Source organism: Peromyscus leucopus, chromosome 8a (genome assembly GCF_004664715.2).
Source record: "Peromyscus leucopus breed LL Stock chromosome 8a, UCI_PerLeu_2.1, whole genome shotgun sequence".
Lineage (NCBI taxonomy): Eukaryota > Metazoa > Chordata > Mammalia > Rodentia > Cricetidae > Peromyscus > Peromyscus leucopus.
The window spans coordinates 23,582,551-23,608,433 of NC_051085.1; the positions used below are offsets into that span (position 1 = coordinate 23,582,551).

At 41.2% G+C, this 25,883-nt stretch overlaps 1 protein-coding gene across 4 annotated transcripts in view; it reads left to right on the top strand.

Annotated features, from left to right (window-relative positions):
• The window catches only part of Ncoa7 (nuclear receptor coactivator 7), a 150,503-nt gene extending 128,834 nt beyond the window's left edge, over positions 1-21,669 (top strand). For 3 of the 4 annotated variants that reach the window (XM_028868335.2, XM_028868333.2, XM_028868336.2), the window contains exons 11-16: positions 4,995-5,142; positions 12,496-12,630; positions 14,226-14,378; positions 20,061-20,156; positions 20,559-20,632; positions 20,948-21,669. In XM_028868335.2, the coding sequence (XP_028724168.1) occupies positions 4,995-5,142; positions 12,496-12,630; positions 14,226-14,378; positions 20,061-20,156; positions 20,559-20,632; positions 20,948-21,083 (742 nt within the window). In that variant the 3' untranslated portion in view covers positions 21,084-21,669. Of the gene's footprint in view, positions 1-4,994; positions 5,143-10,257; positions 11,328-12,495; positions 12,631-14,225; positions 14,379-20,060; positions 20,157-20,558; positions 20,633-20,947 lie in introns of those variants that run through there. The other variant, XM_028868337.2, reaches the window with a different exon arrangement.
• Positions 21,670-25,883: the final 4,214 nt, after the last annotated feature.

The window sequence follows — 25,883 nt, forward strand, 5'->3', positions numbered from 1 at the left end:
AAAAACGTCCTGAAGAGATTAGGGATACAGGGACATACCTCAGCATAATAAAGTCAGTTTACAGTAAGCCCATAGCCAACATCAACTTAAATGGATTTAACAAACAAAACATTTCCACTAAAATCAGGAACAAAACAAGGCTGTCCACTCTCTCCATACCTATTCAATATAGAACTTGTAGTCTTAGCTAGAGCAATAAGACAACTGAAGGAAGTGAAGGGGATAGAGAGAGGAAGGAGAGAAGTCCAAGTATCTTTATTTGTAGATGATATGATAGTATACATAAGTGAACCTAAAACTTTCACCAGAAAACTTCTCTGTTTCACAAACACTCTCGGAGAAGTAGCTGGTTACAAAATTATATATATAAACGACAAAGGGACTGAGAAAGAAATTAGAAAAACAACACCCTTTACAATAACCTCAAATAAAATAAAATATCTTGGGGTAACTCTAACCAAGCAACAGAAAGACCTGTATTATAAATCTTTCAGGCGTTGAAGAAGGAAATTAAAGAAGATATCAGAAGATTGGAAGTTCTCCGATGCTCATGGAGCAGTAGGATTAATATATTAAAAATGACCATCCTATCAAAAGCGATCTACAGATTCACTGAAATCCCATCAACATTCCAACAAAATTCTTCACAGAACTTGAATGAACAATTTTCACTTCACATGGAAACACACACACAGACACAGACACAGACACACACACACACACACACACACACACACACACACACAAAACAAAACAAAACAAAAACTAGCGTAGCTATAACTGAAACAGTCTGAATGATAAAAAGAACTGCTGGAGGTATTACCATTCCTGATCTCAAATTGTACTTTAGAGTTATAGTAATTTTTTTTTTTTTTTAGAAAGCATGATATTGGCACAAAAACAGATATATTCACCACTGGAATCAAATTCAAGACCCAAACATAAATCCACACACACGGACACTTAATTTTTGAGAAAGAAGCAGAAATACATATTGGAAAAAGACAGCACCTTCAATAAATGGTGCTGGTCAAATAGGCTGGCTGCATGTAGAAGGTGGCAAAGTGAGTCGTATTTATAAACCCCGCCCCAAACTCAACTCCAAACGGATCAAAGACCTCAACATTAAACCAGATACACTGAAACTAGTAGTTGACAAAGTGGGAAATAACTTTGAACACATTGGCACAGGAGACAACTTTCTGAATAGAACACCAGTAGCGCAGACACCAAGATCAACAATTAATAAATGGGACCTCCTGAAACCGCAAAGCTTCTGTACAGTAAAGGACACTGTTAATTGGACAGTGTGGCAGCCTACAGCATGGGAAAAGGGTTTTGTTTTTGGGGTTTTGTTTTGTTTTTTTACAAACTACACATCCAATAGAGGAGTAATATCCACAATATGTAAAGAACTCAGAACACTAAGTTTCATGAAAACAAATAACCCAATTTAAAATGTAGTATAGATCTAAAGAATTCTCAACAGAGAAAATCTCAAAATGGCTAAGAAACACTTTTTAAAAAGTCAGATGGTGGTGGTGGTGCATGCCTTTAATCTCAGCACATAGCAGGCAGAGGCAGGTAGATCTCTGTGAGTTCAAGGCGTGCCTGGGCTACAGAATGAGCTCCAGGACAGCCAGGGCTAGGCAGAGAAACCCTGTGTTGAAACACCAAAAAGAAAAAAGAGAGAGAGAGAAAATTCAACAATAGTCATCAGGGAAATGCAAATCAAAAGTACTAAGAGATTTCATCTTACACCCATCAGAGTGGTTAAGATCAATAAAATAAATGTTGGTAAATTTCTTATTGTCATTTTAAGTGGTTCTTTTTGTTTGTTAGTTGGTTTTGGTTTTTATTTTTAGATGGAGTCTTACCATGTAACTCTGGCTGTCCTGGAACTTGTAATGTAGACCAGGCTGGCCTAAAACTTACAGAAATCTACCTGCCTCTTTCTTTCAAAAGCTGAAATTAAAGGCAGTGCCACCATACCAAGCTTTTAAGTATATATTTTTGTATTTGAATACTAAAAAAAGTTGTTGCCTATCCCTAAATTCAGATAAAGATGTATGATGGATAATATCTTTGTCCCACCCATTCTCTTCCTTGGCGGGAAGCATTTCAGGCACTGACTTCGTAGCTTTTCAAAGTAGCTTTTGTATTTCTCTAAAAGAAAATAAATGGAATGTATATCATAGATGCATGGATTTTTTTTTTTCTTAAAGGCTTGGCTTAGGTTCTACTTTGACTGGCAAGCCTGAAACTTTCAGGACAAGCCTGGAGGCGGAAGCCCCAGAGAAGAGTTGATGTACAAACAAGTCTAAAGCAGTCGAATGGTAGAATTCCTTCTTTCCTTGGGGTACCTCACCCTTGTCTTAAGAACCTCAACTGATTGGGCAAGGCCCATCCACATTCTGGAGCAATCGTCTTTACTAGAGTTGATGGTTTAACCACGAACCACATCTTTAAACTATTACCTACATAGCAAATGGAGGGTAGTGTTTGACCCAAACCTGCATGTGGTGACCACGTCAAACAATAGCGTAACCACTGCACCCTTGAACGGGAGAATATATCAATATCCATATTTGTTTGAATGGCAATACTAGCATTGCGGAGTACCCAGGCACAGACATACTTCATAACCTCATCTTGAGTGACAGCTTTCTGTTTTTGAAGGAGAAATCTAACAGGAATACATTTTTAAACTATATAAAAACTGGGGCTGGAGAGATGGCTCAGCAATGCAGGTTCAATTCCCAGTTCCCACATGACCACTAGCCACTGTCTGTAACAACAGTATCAGAGGGTCCAAGACTCTTTTCTGGCTCCCATGGGCACTACATATACCTGGTACATCAACATATATTACAGGCAAAATACCCATACACATAAAATAAAAATAAATATAGGTCAATAAACTTATATATTATATGAACACACATACATACCCACTGGCTATATCAGTTTTGGGAGAAAGACACAATTGCTGTGAGAAGGACGAAGCAGCTTAGAAACACAGTTGATGGTGGTTGGGATTTATATTACATAAAGCAGTGGTTCTCAACCTGGGGGTCCAGTGACCCTTTCACAGGGCTCACCTAAGACCACTATAAAAACATAGATATTTACATTGTGATTCATAACAGTAGCCAAATTACAGTTATGAAGTAGCAAGGAAAATAATTTTATGGTCGGGGGGTCACCATAATATCAGGAACTGTATTAAAGGGTCACAGCATTTAGGAAGATTGAGAACCACTGACATAAAGGCCCCCAAAAGTTCTAAATAAAAAAAAAAATTCATACCACAAATTACAAATAACCAAGTCTTTAAAAAAGAATGGCTCCCACCAGAAAGAAAACACAGAAACATGTTCAACCTTCAAGAAATGCACATTGAGTAGGATGAAGTTTAAATATTGCAATCTCATTTAAAACTTGGTAAGTTATGTGTTAGTGTTGTGTGTTGGGAGATGGCACAAATGCCTTGGGAACAGGTAGGAGTCATAGTGCAGAGGCCCTGGGGAAGATTGGTTCCCTTCTACCATGTGTGTCCTGGGGATTGAACTCGTTTTATCAGGTTTGGTGGCAGGCTCCTGTGTCCACTGAGCCATCTTTGTAGCCCACATAAGCTCATTTAAAAAAAAAAAAAAAAAAAAAAAGAACAAAGCAGTGGGAAGCTCAGAAACCAAAATGCCAGTGTCAGCCTTTCAAGATCAACTTGGCAGGATCAATCTGGAGCTGTAAAAACCTGCCCTTGGGCTTAATCTTGAGAAAATAACTTAAAAGATGCTACAAGATATAGACTGCAGCTTTCCTCACCACATTATTTATGTAATGAATGAAATCCATAAGCTAGCATCCTGACAATGTAGAAATGCAGGTTGGTGTGGCTCATTAATTTTTGTTCAGTGTAGTCATTAAAGATGCATACAAAGACTAGCAATGCAGTAAATGCGTTATTATATAATGTTACATAAATGCAGTTGTGTCTCAGCTCCCATTACAAAGGAAACTTTGTATTACCCCAGTAAACATCTGGACAAGAGCAGATAGGGAGGTGGGAGCCTAAAGCAGTTTGATCAGAACTGAGGTGGGGATTGTATTTGTTTTACTCTCACCCATCTTGTGAAAGTTTTTTGAAGCAATCCATTTCTTAAAAGGTAATGATAAATTGACATTCTTCTAAATGATCGCCTCAAATTGGACTTGTTTTGCAATGATAAGGGATTTTAAGAAGCATGGGATCCTCCTTCCTATTGCCCCTTCTCCTGCTATCATGAATACAGTTAAAGGACCTAGTGTTTGTGACTGGTCCATGCAGAGTGGATACTTGGGGGTGTGGCCCTGTGAGCCTCCATCCTCTGCTGAGCAGCTAGCCATTTCTTCGTTGACCGTCGCCAGAGATCTGCTTCAGAAATTTGTGTCCTAAATAGAAGCCGGAAGCAAGGGACATGCCTGTGCCACAGATGATAAGTCTCTTTCCCATGGTAAAATAGTTTTGCTCCTGATAACTACTTGTTCTAGTTGTCAGAAGTGTTTTATAAAAATTGTATATAATGTATCTTGTGCTATAGAAAGACTCTTTGGACTATAGTTTGCCCTTGTTCCTGGCTAAAGCCTCAGGTCAACATTTTTTTTTTCTATCAATGAGCATGTATCCCATAAGTGAAAGTCAGCGAAGAAGAAACATTTGGTGTAACATGTCATTGGGGTTTTCCATTTTCTGTTCCCATCTCTTGATCTTTCTTTCAGAGTGAGGCAGTTTCAGTCGGGGTTGGTGCTGGCGGGCTTTTGATTTGTGGGTTCTTATTTTCTGATTTTGATTTCTGAAGCCACTCACAAAGACAACCTTGACAGTGGGGGAATTTCCTACTCGGTGAAACAGTTTGCCAAGCAGGAAAAGGGCTGCTACAGGTACTCAAGGCGCTCTTGATGGCTGCCAGGAGCATGGACTTGGCATTAACGTGGATCACGAACATGTTTTCCAGGGTGGACCACTTGTACACTTTCTTTGTTCAATGGTCTCCGGATGTCTATGGGAAAGACGCCAAGGAACAAGGCTTTGTGGTGGTGGAGAAAGAAGAACTGAACATGATTGACAACTTCTTCAGTGAACCGACCACCAAGAGCTGGGAGGTAAACACCTGAGTAGGGAATAGGCTGTTGTGACCCCTAAAATGCCAAACACAGACAAAATGGTCTTGTGTTCAGAGTCCAACAACTATGAATAGGTAGCTAATGCTATTCTTTTTTAAATTTTTCTAACCACTTAAAAATACATTTTGAGCCGGGTGGTGGTGGTGCACGCCTTTAATCCCAGCACTCCGGAGGCAGAGCCAGGCGGGATCTCTGTGAGTTTGAGGACAGCCTGGTTTACAGAGCGAGATCCAGGAAAGGTGCAAAGCTACACAGAGAAACTCTATCTCGGGGACACACACACACACACACACACACACACACACACACACACACATTTTGAAACATTTTCTCCTGTGCCATATAAAAGACTGATGATTAGCTTAATTTGACTGGCAGTTACAGTTTGCCAACCCTGTATCCAATTAGACCATCATGTATCGTGTACCTCTTATGAGAGGGGGAACAGTAGTATAAAGATGGATAAGATAGATCTCTATGTGTAATAAGCGTACAGAACTGAGATGGCAGATGAGGGGACAAAAAGGAGTATGTCTGTCACTCCTTCCTGCCTTTAAGCCTGTTTTTTGTCTTCATGGATCTCTCTGGAGTCTGGTCCTTTGACTCCATCCTATTCTGTACCTATCTTGGACCCCTCAAAGCGTTTCTGTCCTCCTATATTAGTTAGATGGCAAATGAATTCAGGGACACCCCCACTATCACTTATCAAAGCACATGAATTATTTAGTGGTTCTTCCATCCATCATACCCATCTAGACTGTTATATTCCTGGGGGGGGGGTGCGGGTACACCCTCATACTTGCTCTCATCCTAGGTGGTCAGGCATTAGCACAGAAACCCTAACAACCAAAACCAGGCACATACTGGTGTGCTGCTACTCCACAGGCAAAGACTGAAGGGTCACTTGAGTCCAAGAGTTTGGGATCCACCTAGGCAGCATAGCTTGAGCTAGTCTCAAAGGACAAAACAAAGCAAAAGCCATAAAACAAGGAGAAATGGTACCAAGATGTATGGATGGTTTTGAGTCCATCTGGGTCCTCCCTCACTCATAACTAGAAATCTTTACCTTTCCAAACCTCTCACCATTCTTTCTAAGCTTCCTTGCCCACTTCAGCATCCATGCATCCCAGAGTTTGGTCTGCCTTTCACTTTATGAAGAAAGAATCAGACAGATTTACTTTCTGATACTCCCTTTCCTGCATTTTTAAAGTATCAATTATTACATTCTTAATTTCTGGCTAATGGGAAAAAGCTCTTTTCCTCTCTAAGGCTGACTTTTGTTTTATCAGCCACAGCTATCTATCTAATGTGTCTTTAAAGACTTTCTGCTTCCTGCCTGGTTCCTTATCTTTCACAAGGATATGGTACTGCCTTGGTTTTTTAAGGAAAAAAAATCTCATCTCCTTTAATCTCCTCTGTGTGGTGTGTGTATTTGTGTGTGTGTGTGTGTGTGTGTGTGTGTGTTTGTGTGTGTGTATGCACGTCTGTCTGTGTGTAAGAAAAACACCCCATCTCAGCTTCATGGTTGTGAAGGAGAATTGTGGGCTCCCATAGGATAACAGGCTTTTAATCTTCAGCATATCCAGAATAACTCATTGTCCACCAAAATTCTCGTTCCTGCTCCCATATTTATATCTTAGTGGTGTCCAAGCCACAACCCCAGATGTAAAACTAGATCCTTCTCTTTCATCATCTTGACTAGGCAACTTATCTCCCATCAGAATCCCATTAACTCTGCTTTTAAATGCTGCAGGGCCATCCACCACTCTCCCAACCAATCCCTCCTTATCCAGTCAGGATTTCTGCACCTCATTTGGACTCCAGTCTCAACCTACCTACCTGTCTATCATCACCTATGTTCAAGATCTTCAGACACACCTTATGTCTTTGTTTTATAAATGCAATGCATGCCAATTGTAAAAACTTGAAAAGTAGAGTGCAGAAAGTTTAAAATAAAAAAGTCCAGTTATACTTATTACTTCCATACATTTCTTTGGACTTTACTTTCTCTTTTGTTTGGGGGATTTGTAGCTGTGGAGGGGGATGGGTCCTCCTTTGCATTCAACAAAAATATTATGTTCTATGTAATTTGTATATGGCTTTTCCCACCTGACATAATATAAGAATGTGTACCTGGAGAATTTTCTCTCCGTGTCCCGCCAAGCTCCAGCAGTCTGACAGCCCACTTATAAAATAAACACACAGACTCTTATATTATTTAAACTGTTTGGCCTAATGGCTCAGGCTTCTAGCTATCTAGTTCTTACATCTTAATCCATTTCTATGAATCTATACCTTGCCACATGTCTCATGGCTTACCAGCATCTTCACATGCTGCTTGTCCTGGCGGTGGCTGGAAGTGACTCCTTCCACCTTCCTGTTCTTTCTTTTCTCTTCTCTGTTAGTCCTGCTTATACTTCCTGCCTAGCAGAATTGTTTTAAGTTTTTGAGACCCTCAGTTTTAATGGTTGCTTTTGTTTGTTTGTTTGTTTGTTTTAGATAGGTCTAGGCAGGCCTGGAGCTCACTCTAATTCAGCCTGGCCTCAAACTCAACGTTTTCTGCTTCAGGCTCTCAAGTGCTGTAATTACAGATACAACCATGCATCACCATCCTCCAGCTAGTTCCTAGTATTTTTATATCTATTATAATGTATTTTAAGTTTCCCACTTGAATCATTATGTTGTTTCAATCACTTCACAAGAATACCACAAGAATTAGAAGATCTATCTTAATTATTTACTTTCCCAGATGTGAAATTATGAGGGATAAGGACAGTAAATTACTAATGCTCCTGAGTTTTGTGTGTCACCAATTGAACTTGCCAGCAGTGTGAAGGATTTCCCACTGTGTCTCTGCCTACAGGAAGGATTGTCAATATTATTCCTTTTTTCTTTTTCCTTAACATGCTTGTTAAATTGGAAAGTGAGTAATGCTATCCTATAGTTTAATTTTTATTTACTTGACTATTGCTGAGCCAAAAATGAACATACTTATGTGCAAGTTAGCCACTTGTGAGTTTCTTTCCTCTTCTCATTTTTTTACAACCCATTTCCCTAGAGCAGCCGTTCTCAACCTTCCTAATGCTGCAACCCTTTAACACAGCTCCTCATGTTGTGGTGACCCCCAACCATAAAGTTAGTCTGTTGCTACTGTTTGTCTTTTAATTTTGTTTGTGGCTTTTGTTTGTTTTTCTAGATTTCTTTTTAATATATAGGTAGTCATGTAGTTGATTTATATATATAATAGGTAGTATTTCTAGTAATAATTTTTCTCATCACTATTGTGATTTCTGAGATTTCCTTCATCATATTCAAAGGTCTTAAATATATATTGTATATCTAACTTACCATTTCAATACACAAGTGTATTCCTACATTCTCAGGTTTGAAGCTCTCAGTACCATGTCCCCATTTGTAGATGTAACCAACCGTCTTATTAAATAAGAAACACAGAACCAATGTAAAGAAGAAAGCCAAGAGGTCAGAGCTCAGAGCTAAAACCTTACCCTTCCTCCTGCGGTGGCCCTACCTCTCCGAAAGAGACCTACTTCCTGTGTGTTTGTCTTTATATAGTCTTTCTGTTCTGCCTTCTCATTGGTTGTAAACCCAAACACATGACTGCCTCGTCACTCCTTGTATGTACAGCCCTCCAGGTCTTTTATGGTATTGAGATTAAAGTCGTGTGTCTCCAATGCTGGCTGTATCCTTGACCACACAGAGATCTACCTAGTTCTTCTACCAAGTGCTGGGATTAAAGGCGTGCGCCACGAACGCCCAGCTCTGCTATGGCTTGCTATTAGCTCTGACCTCCAAGCAACTTTATTTATTAACATACAATTAAAATCACATTTCAGTACAAATAAAATGCCACCATACCCATTCTTCCACCCCATGGGCCTATAGTAATTGTTAGCCACCTTGCCTATCACTGGAATAGCCACTTGGGGATTTCAGGGAAGGGAATTGTCTCTGTGGGGGTTGGGGGGAGAGTGAGGTATGATATATGCTAACAAGTGTGTGCTAGTGTGTGTGCTTGAGGAGGTCAGAGGAGGATGCTATGTGTCATTGTCTACCTAATTCCTTTGAGATGGGGGTCTCTCATTGAACATTGAGCTTACTGAACATTAAATCCTCCTGTTTCTACCCTCCAAAGTGCTGGGGTGACAGGCTTTCAAGTGGCCATGTCTGGCCTTTTACAGGTGCTGGGATCTGAATTCAGTGTCAGTGCTTTCCCAGGAAATGCTCTTAGACACAGAGCCATATCTCAAGCCTTCTAGATTTTTTTTAAAAGTTGACTCCTAGACCCTTACCTCTGAAAACTTTGTTTTAGTAAGTCTATAAGAAGAATGTTAGAATCTGGGTTTTTTTTTTGGGGGGGGGGGAGGTTGTTTTTGTTTTTATTTTTGTTTTGTTTTTATTTTTGTTTTTGTTTTGGCTTTTCAAGACAGGGTTTCTCCATGTAGTTTTGGCGCCTGTCCTGGATCTCACTCTGTAGACCAGACTGGCCTTGAACTCAGAGATCCTCCTGGCTCTGCCTCCCAAATGCTGGGACTAAAGGCATGCACCACCGCCGCTACCCTGCTAGAATCTGTATTTTTAAAGCTCCAAAATGAATAGGAAAAACAGCTAGGTTTTAGAACTCTTCTCCTATGTGACAGAACCCCTTCAAGACATAAAGTTCTTACTTCTCCAGATCTTCCCTGCCTCTCTCCTCTCTTCCTTGGCTGTTGTTTGTCCTTCAGCCATCATGAACCTAGAGCCCATGTCAGTGTTCTTGCTTCACCCTGCACCTGGCATATCTCTCCAGACCCCACCCTGCTCACAGATGGCACCACCCTCTCCCTTGTGAATAAGTCTTCTCCAGACACACCACGTGTCCCCAACCTCCTTTGAGCCTCAAGAGCTTCCAGCTTCTTTATTGCCTGTGATGGCGTCTGCTTGTTTATATTTCATCTTCTGTCAGTCATCCATAGACACTATGGACTGCTTTGTGTCCCTGTGCCTGGCAAAGCACCTGGCACTCCCTAGAATGAGGAAGCGCCTAATGCATGTTGGCACTCTCCAGCACCCAGGAAGTACCTAATTAATGTGATCTATCATGAAATGCCAGGCACTGAAAAAGTTGCTTCTCCTGGGCACAGAATCCAAGTGGTTCTGCCCTAGATTGTTAGATGGCTGTCTGCATGGAGGGTCGGTCTTGGCTGACCTGTAGTGTCCATCATCTGCCAGAGTGCAATTTATAACCTACCCCAGGACCCTGAGCCTTCAGCAGCCCCTGGGACTGAAATTCACCAGCGGTGGGGGGGTGGGGGGGAGTAACAGAAAGACAGGTGAAAACTGATCTGATGCAGATCAGCATTTCTTTCCAAGCCTGCCATCTGATCTGAGGAACAAAGGAGGACCCCAGGAGGTTTATCAGTCACTAAGTCACAGTCTACAGTGGGAAACGATAAACTGTACATTGCTACCTGTTTTGTCAAATTGTACATCAGACGGCATCTTTCACAGCCTCCTGTAAATCAGATGTGCCCCCACCCTTCCAAGTGTTCCATGCCAACAGACTCTAAAAGTAACGTACAAATGAGCCTACCTACCTCTGTTAAAGGCTCCTTTTGTTTTTAAGATTCAAACTGATGCTGGGAACCAACACCACGTTTAAAATGGAGGTTTAGCCTTAAAGAAGGAGCTGAAAGAAAACCCTGAAGAGGCAGGGTGAGCACAGTTTAGTTACCTACCCGGAGGGCATAAGGATGAAGAGTTTGTTCGGGAAGAGAGGGGGAAAAAAAAACAACAACCCTGGAACAATGGGGTTTTATTGTACTGTTGGGACGTGGGTTTCAAAGGTGAAAGTGTCATTTTACATACTCCCGCTCTGCCTGACAGGAAGTGTGCCTGCTCTAAATCCTAATTTGGGTGTGTTCCTGTAGAAACGTTGAACCCCCTCCTGAGGGAAACAGAAACTCAATCGTGCAGGAAGCTAGATACTGAGACACAGTGTAGCTCAGCCTGGCAGTCTGTGGCCGGTGTGCAGGCAACCAGAGAAAGACCTGTTCCTCTCTCGAGTGGCCACAATCTTCTCTCCCAGCAAAATGAGAGGCAGAAGACTGCCCCTGGACATTCAGATTTTCTATTGTGCCAGGCCTGACCAAGAGCCTTTTGTGAAGGTAGGTGGGAATGTGTCCGGTGTGGGGAAGCTAGGTGCTCTGTCCCTGCCATGTGTTCTGAAATCCCGGGGTGCGTTCTTTTATCTGCTGTGGAGGTTACTGCCCCCTCTTTCTGAAATCCAAAATCCGTCCTTGACTTTTTTCATTCCACAGCCTCACTGTGTACTGTTAATAATTTGTAGAGTTTGAAAACAGAAACAAAATGAAGTGTTTTGTTTAATACACTTAAAACGTTAGATTTGTGAGTCTTGGAAAGCCTTTCTCTAACTTCTCCATCAGAAGATAGGAAAATTCATGAGTGTGTTTTCCTACCCAAAATCGAGCTCAGAAGATGAATAGTTTGTGCATGTCGTTGTGCATTTTGAAAGCCAAACAATGCGTTACCTGAGAACTTTCACTAAATGTAAATTAGATGCCTTTCCTCTGTAATAACAGCTGTCACTACTACTGACTAGTTAGCTGCCTCTTAAGTGTTTCAAAATCATGCAGTGATTTACTGAGAAGTTAAGAGGGACAAAGTGTTGTTTTTAAGGTGAGGACTTTGGTAGTTCATAAACCCAACTGTATTTAAATAATAGATGTGTGTGATATAATGTCTTCCAATTTAGAAGGGAAATGTTTGATCATTGTGAACTGTGTAGAATAAATCATAGCCTCGTTGTAATTTAGAGTAAAGCTCCCCGTGTCTCCCGTTTGCCTCTGGTGGCTGTTATTATTCATTATTTCTATTAGTCCTGGTTGCTATGTACACAACCAGGAAGCCTGATTAAAAACTATCTTTATCACTCCAAACTCCCTATTTATAGACTTGGTGAAGGATCTCTGATTATTTCCTTTGCAATTCAAATTTGTACACACAGGCTAAAAGAGCCTGACTTACGTGTTTTCCAGGTTGTAAATTGTGTGTGGAGTCGTACGGTCCTGAGCGAGCAACAAGCAAGAGAAAAGCTGAAAAGCTTGGGACTTTAATCATGCATACTAAATGCTCAGCTGTCGTGGTTCAAATTCTGCATTTGTTCTGCATTTGAAAATTAGTCATTTCCCCCAAAGACCTTTTCTGTTTGCCTCCTGCTACCCAACATTCTATCTTTCCAGTCAGCTGTGTGCTGGGGTGGTTTGGGGGAAAGCACATCTCCTCTTCTACACTGGGTTGTTTTTGTCGCTTCAGATTATCACTGTCGAAGAGGCAAAACGCAGGAAGAGCACTTGCAGCTACTATGAGGAGGAAGAAGAGGAGGAGGAAGAGGGACTGCCCATCTTGCAACCCCACAGCGCGCTCCTGGAGAACATGCACATTGAGCAGGTGGGTTCCCCACAGACTGAGCACTGGGGTCTTCCAGGTCTCAAAAAGTGTCCCTTGCCCATGGCCACGAGTGAAACAGTCAGGTGAACAAGTGGAAGCACAGAGCCTGGCCGTAACCAGTATCCCTTCTTCACTTAGGAAAAGTCACAGCAGCCTTCCCCTCGGCCATCCTGGGTATGTAGAGAGCTAAGATCTCAACCTCCTCCTTCCATACCCAAAGAGAAGGCCATTTCTTAACATAAAAAATGGAAGAGATCTCCCATAGTCCTAATGTACCTAAAAAGGATTTAACTTTATCCTAGCTAGTATAGCTAATGTGGTTTTAATTTATTAGGCTTATTTTAAAAAATAATAATAAAGCACATGAACTTTCTTGTTTTGTGATGAACACACCACCTGCCTCCAAGGAAAGACTTCCTTTCTGTAGACTTATCTGTGTGTGCTTTGTCTTTGCTAAAAAGTCTGCTGCTTGAATTTTGTGAAATATTATGTGCTTAGTACACTGAATATGGAATCTCTTACTTTTTCCACCAGTTAGCTTAGGAAGTTGAATTTTCAAAACCTTAAAGACTCAAACCGGGGCAGCCCAGAGACTTGGGGAGCAGCTATAGTGGTGGGCTGTATGCTGCCACTGAGGCTGACTTCCGATGCTCGAATACATTGCATTTCATCACTGCTTTGATAACGTTTCTTGGAGAGATACTCTTTATTAGTATTTATGGCAGCTAAGCTTAAGCTAAATATAGATGAAAGATACAGGAACAAGGTGGAGAAAGTCCCTCTGAACTCTCATGGAAAACACTTTTCGGGGGCTGGAGAGATGGCTCAGAGGTTAAGAGCACTGGCTGTTCTTTCAGAGGTCCTGAGTTCAATTCCCAGTAACCACATGGTGGCTCACAACCATCTATAATGAGATCTGATGCCTTCTTCTGGCCTGCAGACATACATGCAGGCAGATCACTATATACATAATGAATAAATAAATCTTTAAAAAAAAAAAACACTTTTCCTTGGTCTCTAGGACACTGTAGCAGCTTTAAACCTATACAAACTTAAAACAGCTGGAAAAATATAAAATGATAAAAGCCAGATTGAATTATAAAGGAAAGAATATGTCTAGTTAAATACCCCTTTGGCCAACTTGATCTTGGGAGTCTTCAAATGTACAGTCCTGCACTAACAGGGACACTTTGCTCCGTGATGTACCACATAATCACCCAGTGACACAGCTCCGCTGGTTTGTGTAAGGCATTCCTGGGACAGTCAAATGACCACAAATCTGCCTAAGAAGACGTTTCTCTGCGTATGTATCTTATCAGTGAGAAACACCGGACTGCAGGATGACATAGAAGCCCAGAGTCAGGCTGTGAGTGAGGGCAGCATCTCCTGGGCAGCCTCCTGGCCAAGGGAAACAGTGTCCAGATTTCCCTTCTCTTTCTTGGCCAGTGGTAGCAAATGTTTTTGCCAGAGCAAAACAGGTCAAACTGTGAGTCCATGATGCTTTAGTCTGAGCCACAGGCACTGATTTAATGCACAGGTTCATGACTGATGAGTGGTTAAGATGTCTCTTTGTATTTCTTTCCTTGAACTGGCAGCTGGCCCGACGCCTTCCAGCCAGGGTACAAGGCTATCCATGGAGACTGGCTTACAGCACCTTAGAGCATGGAACAAGCTTGAAAACCCTCTATAGGAAATCAGCATCTCTAGATAGTCCTGTTCTGCTGGTCATCAAAGACATGGATAACCAGGTGAGGCCCATTCCTTTCACAGAGAACATGTGTTTTGTTTTGGACATAGTGTCGCATGTAGCTCAGGCTATATAACCTAGGGTGCCTTTGCTCTTCTGATCCTCCTACCCCTGCGTCCTGAGTGCTAAGATTATTAGTGTGTGCTACTACAATTGGTTACATGGTACTAGGGATCCAAGCCCAGGGCCACATGCACGCCAGATAAACTCGGCTAACTGAACTATATCCCCCACCTGAAAAGCTGTTTCAGTGATAAACATTAAGATACCCAACAGGTTGTGCATTGGTGGCGCACACCTTTAATCCCAGCACTTAGGAGGCAGGGGCAGAAGGATCTTTGTTAGTTCGAGGCCAGCCTGGTCTACAGAGAGAGTTCTGGGACAGCCAGGGCTACAAATGAGAAATTCCGTCTCAGGGGAAAAAAATAAAATGAAAACAATACCCAACAGTAGAGGAACTGGTATAGCAACTCCCATGCTCAGGCTAACTGGGTTTTGCCATTCTTGCTCTGTGTCTGTCTCTTCTTGTTTTTCTTTGCTGATGTATTTTGAAATCCTAACGTAAAGGAAATGGAGTGATTGCATCCTAAGGAATCTTCTCCCTGTGCTGACCATGGAGTAGCAAACAATGAACTTCAGCAATTTAAAGCTGGAAGTTAGGGACTATCGAATATACAGTTGCAAAGACTTCCCAAGGGTCTTAGCAGTGCCCATTGCTGTGGCCTCCTGAGTGGGAGACAGTCAAGCGTCTGTGTGCTGGCTTTGGGATCCAGTGGTTCAGCAGCCATGGGAAATCCTTTCCTGATAGTACACTCACCTGTGTGGTGGGTGCCCTTTCCATGAGGTGTTCCAGCTAGGTAGTGCCCCATCCGTTCTATACCTTTGCCTCCTCCTTCAAATCAGCTTCCATTGTGCATGGAATAGTGCAGGGCTGTTTTTATTTACTGTTCAATCGGTCTGTTACATTGCAAAATCATTAATTAATTCGTCTAGTCAGGTTATGTCTAATCAGCACCTGTTATGTACAGGATGACTCAGGTTGGATATTCTTCATCTAAGCTCCCTGGGATAAAATTGTTTTGAAATTTGGATTTGGGGAGTCATGGAATATTTGTATGTGTATAAGAAGATATTTTGGGGATGAGATCACAATTGTTTCACAATAACACACACAGAGACACACATACATATATACATACATACAGAGAGAGAGAGAGTTTTCGTAAAACTTTTGCTCATGAAACAGGTTCTCGGTGCAGAGTTTTCTATTTATGGTATCTTGTTGGCAGTCAGAAAATTTGGGGTTTGGGAAGTTTTCAGACTGGTGTTTCTCAACCTGTCTTGCTCACAGAGGATCTTAACTGTGAAGCACAACTCTCTGTCCTGTCAACCTTACTTCCTGAATGAGGTATATAACCGGAACACTTTTTAAGAGAAATATATATAACCATGTGGCCGACATCTAATCCCAGCGCTTGAGAGGCAGAGGCAAGTGAAATCTCCGTGAGTTCAAGGCCCGCCTGATTTACAAAGTGAGTTCTTGGCCAGCCAGGGCAACACAATGAGACTCTGTCCAAAAAAAAAAATATATATATATAGTCCTGATGAGGTTAATAAAGACACAGTCTTTATGACTTTATTGCAATGATAAGAATTATGGAGGCTGGACAGTGGTGGTACACGCCTTTAATCCCAGCACTCGGGAGGCAGAGGCAGGAAGATCTCTGTGAGTTTGAGTCCAGCCTGGTCTACAAAGCAAGTTCCAGGAAAGATGCAAAGCTACACAGAGGAACCCTGTCTCGAAAAACAAACAAACAAACAAACAAACAAGAATTATGGAAAGGAAAGGAACTGTTACTATTTTTACATCATAGTTGATAACTCCTATGTAATAATGATCTAAGCTGAATAATGGGTATAATTAAGATGAAATGCCACAAAGTGTTTAAAGAGAAGTTGCACAGCAAGTTATGAGATGTTTGAAAAATTAGGTGCTGTGTCTTGGATAAAGTATGACTAGGCACATAAATCGGTTACAAAATACGCATTAGTTTCCTATCTGTTTAGCAGTGATATCAAGCTAGAATGGTAAGAGGGCCACACTGAGAAGGTATCAATGAGGCACAGTCTCACCACGCTTCCAGCTAGTGGTGATGTCACAGAGGCCTGAGGCCTTTGTCGGAGGAGAGCAGTGGTTCTCAACCTTCCTAATGCTGCTTCCTTTAAATGCAGTTCCTCATGTTGTGGTGACCTCCAACCATAAAATTATTTTTGTTGCTACTCCATAACTGTAATTTTTCTACTGTTGTGAATCATAATGGAAATAGTTGATATGTAACCCCTGTAAGGGGGGTCGCGACCCACAGGTTGAGAACCACTGGAGCAACATCTTGCCTCTCCTGGGCCCTGGAGACGCTTGAGCTAGTGAGGATACTTGGACATTAGCTCTGCACATTCCAGCTCCTCCTCCACCCTCAGAAATGAGGTGGCTTTGCTGTCCATGAGAATATGACAGAGCTATGAGAAGCCAATATTATACATGCAGAATGAGAGTGAGGCGCTGTGCAGAATCAGGGAAAGAGCCATGACTGGTGGGAACCGTAAAAACAACAACCCTTTAAAGTCTCTGGAAATTGTCCTAAAGGCATGCAGCAAATGAAGAAATATTTATTCAAGAAAATCTAATAAATCTCAGTAATAACAATGAAATTCTTTGGCACGTGAGACCGAACCGGCTTCCCATCCTTCCAACAACCCCGCCTCAAACCTGTAGTTTTACTCTGGGCCTGTGTATCCCAGGAGATGGGATCCCTCTTCTCTTAACTGCTAGTCATCTGTCCCTTCCAGGGGCAGGTGCCCAGCACGTCTTATGCCCCTCCCAAGTTCAGTGTCCCAGAGATAAAATGCAGAGAAGTATGGCCTAGAGGCAGAAGGCCCTTCCTTCCTCTGGGTTGGTGCTTCATCACGGAGATGGCAGGTTGTGGGTACCAGATGCTCCATTGTTCTTGCTCCAGCACTAGGCGCACCTTGAGACAAGCCAAGGCCAGACCTGCACTTGGCTCACAGAGCAAAGTAGTTTTTCTGAGAAAAGCAGACAGATGTGTAGCCGACGCTTCGCTTCAGTGGCTTAGGGACTTGTTCCAAGAGGAGAGGCTGGCCATAGGACATGGAGCCCTCACACACACACACACACACACACACACACACACACACACACACACACACCCCTGGGAGCTGGGGCATGTCTTTAGATGAGTATAGGGAAGTTCAAGGCCAAGGGTATTCCCAGCAGTGATTACATTTTTGGCTCTAAACAATTGAGAGGAGTTGGGCTCTCCACGAAGACAATGAGCTATGCTGTTGAGTCTTTAGCTTACCAGAAAGAATCTGGAAGGGAGCTAAGCAGAATCTTCTTAGAGTTGGGATAACTTCCCAGACTCACTGAGGACAGGATCTCTGCCCCTTTGCAGTCAAACCAAACTATCCGGTAATTTGTAACACGTGGAACTGTTAGATGATCAGATCTTCAGCAATTAATAGAGTGTGGCTTATGCAAACAGCATTAGTGAGGCAGAGAAATGTCACATCTATATTGCAGTATTTCACCATCCCACTATTTATGATACTGTTGTTACGCATAATGTACCCATATAGATTACAAACTAATGGAGTTGAGAGGCAGGCCTGTGTTACAGGTTTGCAATCGCAGCTACTCTTGGGGCAGATGAAACCCTTTCTCAAAATGAAGAGGGAAAAAAAGGTTCGGTGGTAGGGCCAGGGCTGTAGCTCAGTGACAGGGTCCTTGCCTACCATGTGTGAGACCCTAAGGTCAATCCTTAGAGAAAAGAACAATTAGATATTCACAGGTTTTATTATATTAACCTTCACTATATCCTTTCCAATTTTCTTTAGTTGTATGGATTCTTTTTTTCTGTTCTTGCTAAATAAATTGCATTTTCATTATGTATAAATATCATTATATACAAATTGTTTTATGTACTTTTTCCACTAAATAAATGAATAGAACAAAGAGCATAGATATTTGTTTACATAGTTCTGAGCAACATACCTGATACATAGCCCTGGTATGACTCAATCCCTCATCCTTAAGTGGATTTTCATAATCACTGAAAAACTTTTAGCTGAAAAATATTATTTAGAATTTCATCGAGGGCCTGAGAGTATGGCTAACATTTCCTGCTAATTGTCTAAAAGGAGCCCATTTCCACCCTACTCCTTTCTTGTCATATTTTAAGATCATGCTTCAAAAAAAATAATAAATGCCTCTCTATTGTACCCTAGTTCCTTAAGAAAAGATAAAATAACGTTTATATTTTATTAGAAAACATGTTTTATTTTTCTTTGTTTTTAGCAGTTGTAGAGAAAATTTGGGGCTAGTAAGTATGAAAATCTTTGTTTAGAACTAGAAATCTCGAATGTTGAGTATTTTAAAAAGAACTATTGAAGAAGAGAGCACACAGTGATTCTGAACTAATTCAAGTATTGGTTTTGAAAAAAAATCTGAGACATTTTCAAATAACCTCTATTAAAGCAATGTTTTTCAAGTAGGCTCTGGAGGGGAAGATCCATGAAGGGGCTGAGTGACATTTTACATATATGCGCCTACCTCTCCTAACTCTCACACATATGTACTGATTAGGGTGGGGACAGACAGACAGACAGAAAGCTGAGGCAGTGCCTGACCGTATTCGGTAACATGACTCTCCTACCTCCCAACGAGAGATAGAAGAACCATTGATGTAAACGCATCACATTTCAAGTCAAGGGGTGGTTTGTTGTTATTGTTGTTGTTTTTGTTTTTATGTTAAAAGTCACTTCAAGGGCTGGAGATATGGCTCAGAGGTTAAGAGCACCAACTGCTCCTCCAGAGGTCCTGAGTTCAATTCCCAGCAACCACATGGTGGCTCATAACCATCTGTAATAAGATCTGGCACCCTCTTCTGTATACATAATAAATAAATAAATCTTAAAAAATATTTTTAAAAAAGTCACTTCAAACTAAGTATATTGATCTGTCATGTTTAAACATTTTCATCACTCATTATTGAAAACTGAAGGAAGGAAAGTTCATTTTCTTTTGGAGAAATGTCCAGCCTTGATATCGCATATAAACACATAAGAAAGCCAGACATGACAGCTCACACCTATAAGCCCAAGCTGCTAGAACAAGAATATTTTGTTGAATGCTAGCGGCCAACCTAGCTACACGGTGAGCTCCACGCTAGCCTATCCAGTATTATAAGACCCTGTCTCAAGAAAAAAAAGTCAGCACAAAACTACATCATTCTAGAGCTGTGATTGTGCCCTGCCAAGCACTCATTTCCATATGTAACACACATCTTGTTTTTCTCCGTGTTTGACTTCAGTGGCCTTTTAACAGCTGAATTGTTGGCCTTTAATAAATACATTCTCTGAGTTCTTTGATGGATTTTCCATGTACCAGGAAACCCTGGCCACATGGGTTCCAGTTAGAGCTGGGGATATTGGCTTTGTTTGATGCTTTTTTTTTTTTTATTCCCACTTAAGAGTTCTAATTTAGTAATAACCTTTGTTGAAAGAGTTATAAGAGCTTAGAACAATAGTGTGTCAAAAATATTTCAGAGTGTCTCTCTATGGGAGTTTAGTTTTGAAGATGATTAATTCTTCTGTTTTCTTTTAATAGATATTTGGGGCATATGCAACTCATCCCTTCAAGTTCAGTGATCACTATTACGGCACGGGCGAAACTTTTCTCTACACCTTTAGCCCTAATTTCAAGGTACCTGGATGGTCGAAATCCCTGAATGGCCAGTATTGTGTGGTCAGCAGTCAGGGCGGGTGGGGTGCCCAGACCCTGGGATAAACAGCTGCCCTGTAATCTCACCTACATTCTTTACTCTGAGTTAGTTCCCCATGACTGTAGCACGCAGACTACTCAGAGACCCAGCCTTAGGAGTTTCTCAGTCTGAGATGCAGGAGGAGACTGAAGGTCAGAGCCCACACATTGTGGAATGCTCTTTACTATTTTGTAATCACTGGTGACCTCACCGCAACCATTCTGCCGAGCCCTTCCTTAGTCAAAGGCGTGTTCCCCTTACATAGAACACAACTAGTCAAGAGGCCTTCTCTGCTGATTCTCCAAACTAAAATGTCTGTTGCTGTTTTGTGTTTCTGCCCCTAGGTCTTTAAGTGGAGTGGAGAGAACTCCTATTTTATCAACGGAGACATAAGTTCCTTAGAACTTGGTGGTGGAGGGTAAGATTCCTGTCATTTTCTTGCGGGAGGTTCTGTTTTGACCCAGCTAGTCTATTTGCTTAGATTAATTAGGGCAGTGCACTCACACAGGACACCGAGAATCAAAGAATAAATGATTTATGAAGGTGCCATAGAGACTTAACACTATCTGTCCTTTCGGAGAGACCTGTCTGTACAGCTTGCTTTTATTTGGTGAGCAGTTTAGAGTTCTGTCTGTCATGGCCTAAAAGGAAAGAAAACCTGGCGAAGAAAGACAGAACGCATGCCATGTATAGGGTGTCACTGAAGTTCCTTTCTTCTTTAACCTTGTTCCAGGGGACGGTTCGGTCTGTGGCTAGATGCCGACTTATACCATGGACGCAGCAACTCGTGCAGCACGTTTAATAATGATATTCTCTCCAAAAAAGAAGACTTCATAGTTCAGGACCTAGAGGTATGGACATTTGAGTGACATTTAGGCTGCCTTAAAATATGGTATCAAAAAGACTGGGTTAGACTAGCCCTCTCACTGGAAGAAGACGAGCCCTAGCCCTGCCTGCCTCATCTCACAGCAAGGCTTACTTTCTGCCGTCATCCCAGAGCATGATAACAACGCAGAAAGATTCTGAAAGGTACCCGCAGAGGGCCGATGCTGAAGACATCTTTCTGAAGACAGAAATCTGAAGTCCAGATTGTTAAAAAGACTTTGGGCTCCCACCGCTTTCAGACCCACGCCGTGAGAAATCAGAGTGTTTATAGATGTATGAGTTGAATGCAATTTTTATTTTTGGTAACTGTGAAAAACAAAGATACTGTGGAAATATATACCTGCCTTGTGTATTTATCAACATAATTTACCAAATGTATAGTTATTGTTTGCCATGGAAAACTGAATCTGATTAGGGAAATTGAAAGGACATAGCACTTAAAGGGAATATCTGATTTTTCAAGCTGTTTTTATTTATTGTTTCTAGTATATTGTCTGAAATATGTTGGCATTTTTTTCTTTTAATGTGTCAAATCCTGAAATAAAGAAATGTGTACCTTTTGTGCTTATATTTGGGGAACAAGTCTCTTTTGATTTATGTAGTTGGATACTCATTTTTTTTTTTTTTGCCCTGATTATTTAGGGTGAGATAGTCTTAATGTTTTAAGACTATGTATCTCTCTATACATGCATTTTCCAAAGCTCATTACCAATGTTCATTGATCTGACTATTATAGACAAGCTTTTCGTTTATTTTTTTAAAGTACACTTTGATACCCTAAGCATTTGTGTGAAGCAGAACATGGTATCTCTCACAGTTGTAAGTTGGTGTCTATCAAAACGGGAACCTTTATGAACGTGGACGTACAACAAATCCTACTTCTGAAAAGAGAATGTTCTGCTTCTTATGAAATTGTGTATTCATAATAGTAACTTAGTTCTTAGTTTTCTCTTTGTTTTTTTTTTTTTTTAATACAGGTTCCTTCCAGGTGTTTACATGAATGAGTAGCCCTCTGTTTTAAAGGGGAGTGTTTAATTTTTCCATTTTTAATGTCAGATGAAAATGTCAAGTTGGACCAATTTTCTTGGTTTCTCGAATTCTATTGGAGGAAAAACAAAACAGTGTAAAGAATTGCATTTATATCACAATTGAAAGAAAAAAGAGAACTCTATTTTTTAAAGTAGAAACTCATTTTTCACATCGTAAGACATCTTTTATTTTAAACAGTAAGAAATAAAATCATTAACTTTGTTGATTGCCACCCTTTTATGAAAGCCAAAGACTACTAATGGGAAAAAATTTTTTTCAATAATAGCCAAAGCTGAAAAGTAGTCTATCACAAATTATTTCCCCACTCATTATTGAAAGGAAAATTAGCATACTGTGTTTACATATCTGTTTACGTTCAGGATATTTTCTTTAAGTTTTTCTTCAATTTTAGACTCCTTGTAAGAAAAGAACACACCCAGTGGCCTCTGTCAGGTCATCAATTGTTATACTCACTGCCATTCCGTGCTAGTTTAATGAATGCTATAAAATTTTAAATCTGTAGACCAGATACACACTTTTCACCTGCATTCTCCCATTGAGGACTCTTGGTTAAAAACACATAATTTGAACTTGGTCTGCTCATACTCATGAGTTGGTGAGATCCCAGAAATATCTTGTGGTGATTATGCTCACCATGGATGCCATTTGTAACCACATGCTGTTAATGAACAGGATGGTCAGTTTGCCTATAGATCACTCTTACCTAGTTTAGTCCATGACGCTATACTCGTGAGAGCATATCCAGATGCTGGATTCTCTATTTAAAACAGTATTGTCTGAACAGGAATGTGTGGTCCTTCATTATGGATATCAACTACATGTAATGCAGTGCTATTCCAATATTTTCAATAAAGGAATTTATGCATTCAGTATGAATTTCTTTCCTAAAGATTCGTTCATCTGCCATTTACTGGATACAGTGCTACCGCAGAGACATGAGGTAACAAAATGCGTCACACTATTTTTTTTATATCCATCCCTGTAAGAATTGTGTTTAAACTATCTCTTGTCTTTTGAGTATGCAATGGCATTAGGATTAAAACAGGGTACATACTTAAATTCAAAATACTCTGTGGTATTTTGGCTCTGTGTTTAACAGAGCTTCTTGCTCTTGCTGATGACCTGAGTCATTCCCAGCATCCATGTCAGGCATTTCACAACTGCTTATAACTTGAGTTCCAGGAAAGTTGTATTCCTCCACAGGCAACTGCAATCATGTGTGTGCATGTATACACGTATACTCACAGTCTCACCCTCAAAAATGTTCACTTAAAAATAGTAAGAAAAGGGGCTGGAGAGATGGCTCAGAGGTTAAGAGCACTGACTGCTCTTCCAGAGGACACAGGTTCAATTCCCAGCACCCACATGGCAGCTGACAACTGTCTGTTACTCCAAGATCCGACACCCTCACATAGACATACATGAAAGCAAAAGCACCAATGCAAATAAAACAAAAATAAATTTAAAAAAATAGTAAGAAAAATAATTCTTTAAGAACTGCTTCATTGCCGGGCGGTGGTGGCCCGGCGGTGGTGGCCCACGCCTTTAATCCCAGCACTCCGGAGGCAGAGCCAGGCGGATCTCTGTGAGATCAAGGCCAGCCTGGGATAGCAAGTGAGTTCCAGGAAAGGTACAAAGCTACACAGAGAAACCCTGTCTCAAAAAACCAAATTAAAAAAAAAAAAAAAAAAAAAGAACTGCTTCATTATTAAAATTTTCAGTGATTACCTGGGCCGTTGGGGAAATGGTGTGTATAGACCTGTTTGCCACAGGTTTGCCACAAACCTTCCCTTTGTAAAGAATTGCAGTGTGTCCAAGGTATAGTGCATTGAAGTATGAGGAGGCATGCCTGTTTGAGGGTGTGTACTAGTGGGGAGACGGGGAGGAAATAACCAATGATAAACTGCACTCAGTGTACATTTTCATTGAAAACTACCTCCTCATATCCTGTAGCTCCTTCTAGTTCTCTCATCGGTTCATGGCAACTGCTCCTTTTATAGTTACTAGAGCTCTCCTGGCTTTATAAAATACATTTAATAACTTTAATAATCTAGTATCCCATGTGTAGGTGCCTCCTTATTTTCATATCTGTTCCATCCTGCTTGCTAATTTCCATTAGGGAGACTTTATTACCTTCTGCCGCATAACCCTACAGATGAAGACTCCAAGCAGTCTATTTCTTCACAATTTCTCGGTTCAGAGATGCATTTGCAAAATCTTAGATGAGGGCTAGGTGTGGTGGTACATGCCTTTTGTCCTAGTGCACAGAAGGCAGAAGCAGGCCAGCCTGATCTACATAGCAAGTTCCACACCAGCCAGGGCTACATAGTGAGACCCTCTCTTAAGCAAACAAAAACTGAGTAAGAGGAAAGCCAAGGGGTAACTTAGATAAAATTCAAAAATAAGGCGACACACTCACCTATTGGTTGTAGTATTAAGGCAACTCTACGTATTTAAAAGGGAGGTTTATTTTGTGGGGTAACTTACAAGTAAAGGGATAGGTTACAGGGTCCGGGAAAGGTGTAGCACAGTCCAGCAGTGTTCTCTGGAGAACTCTGCTTGATCTACCTCCAGCATCCAGGATCTAGAAACCAAGAGAGCTAGCACATCTGGATCTCGGCTCTTAAGGGCTCCTGTCTCAGCCTGCCTTGTAGGCATGACAGTTACCAAAGCCTCAATGGGGGTAGTACTTCCAGGTCAAAGCTGGAACAGCTACCTACTACACTCACCTTTTATAACTGTCAAAAGTGCCTCCAACCATCTCCTGCCCATCAGAACTCTTTCATATGGGGAGTTCCAACCTGCAGAGAGCCACATCCTCTTACTCCCTTGCCTGTGGACTTGGTCCACGATGACCTCCTAACAGATGGTTTCTTTACTGAGGAAAGTGTCACAATTCATAGCAAACTCTAAGGCCATACTCTGTCATCTTCCAGTCTAAGGTATCTGGTGATGGAGAATAAAGCAGGCAGGGCCTTCCTGCTTTGGCCAAAGAGGACATCCAAGAAGTGCTTGTTGATGGACTGATTCTTTCATCTTTGATATCAGCACTGTTGAATGGATCATTCTACAATGATGGGGATGTATCACGAATGTCATTACCGTTTATGGATTTACTCATTCGTGTGTATTTGTACAAAATAATGAGTTCCCTTATGCCATTTTACAAACACATATGTACATATGTACTTTGCTCATATGCGCCTCCCAGTACCTCTCACTCACTCTGTCTCCTCCCACTGGTCTCCCTCCATTTCCTAAATAGTCCCCCTTCTGCTTTCATGGTGTGTGTGAGTGCGCACTCGCTTGTCTAGATAGCACATATGAGGAAAAAAATGTAACATTTTTTTTGCTTATTTTGCTTAACATAATTTGCTATCCACTTTCATCTTTTCCTGCAAGAACACAGTTCCTCTTTATGACTGAGTGCCATAGTGTATGTGGACCACTTTTTTTTAATCTGTTCATTAGAGGAGAAAGGCTAATGAAAGGGAGACCGAAAGAAGAGTATAAAGAATCAGTATAACAAAACGTTGGGTCTTCGAAAAGGTAAACAAGATTGACAAATCCCTAGCCTCACTTAACCCAAAGAGGCACAAGAACCAAGTTAATAAAGATAAGAAGAGGAACGTCACCATATTTACCAAGGAAATCCAGAGAATCATTAGAGGATAGTGTTGAAAACTCGTATTCTGAGAAATAGGGGACCTAGAAAATAAGTGGGAGTGTGTTCC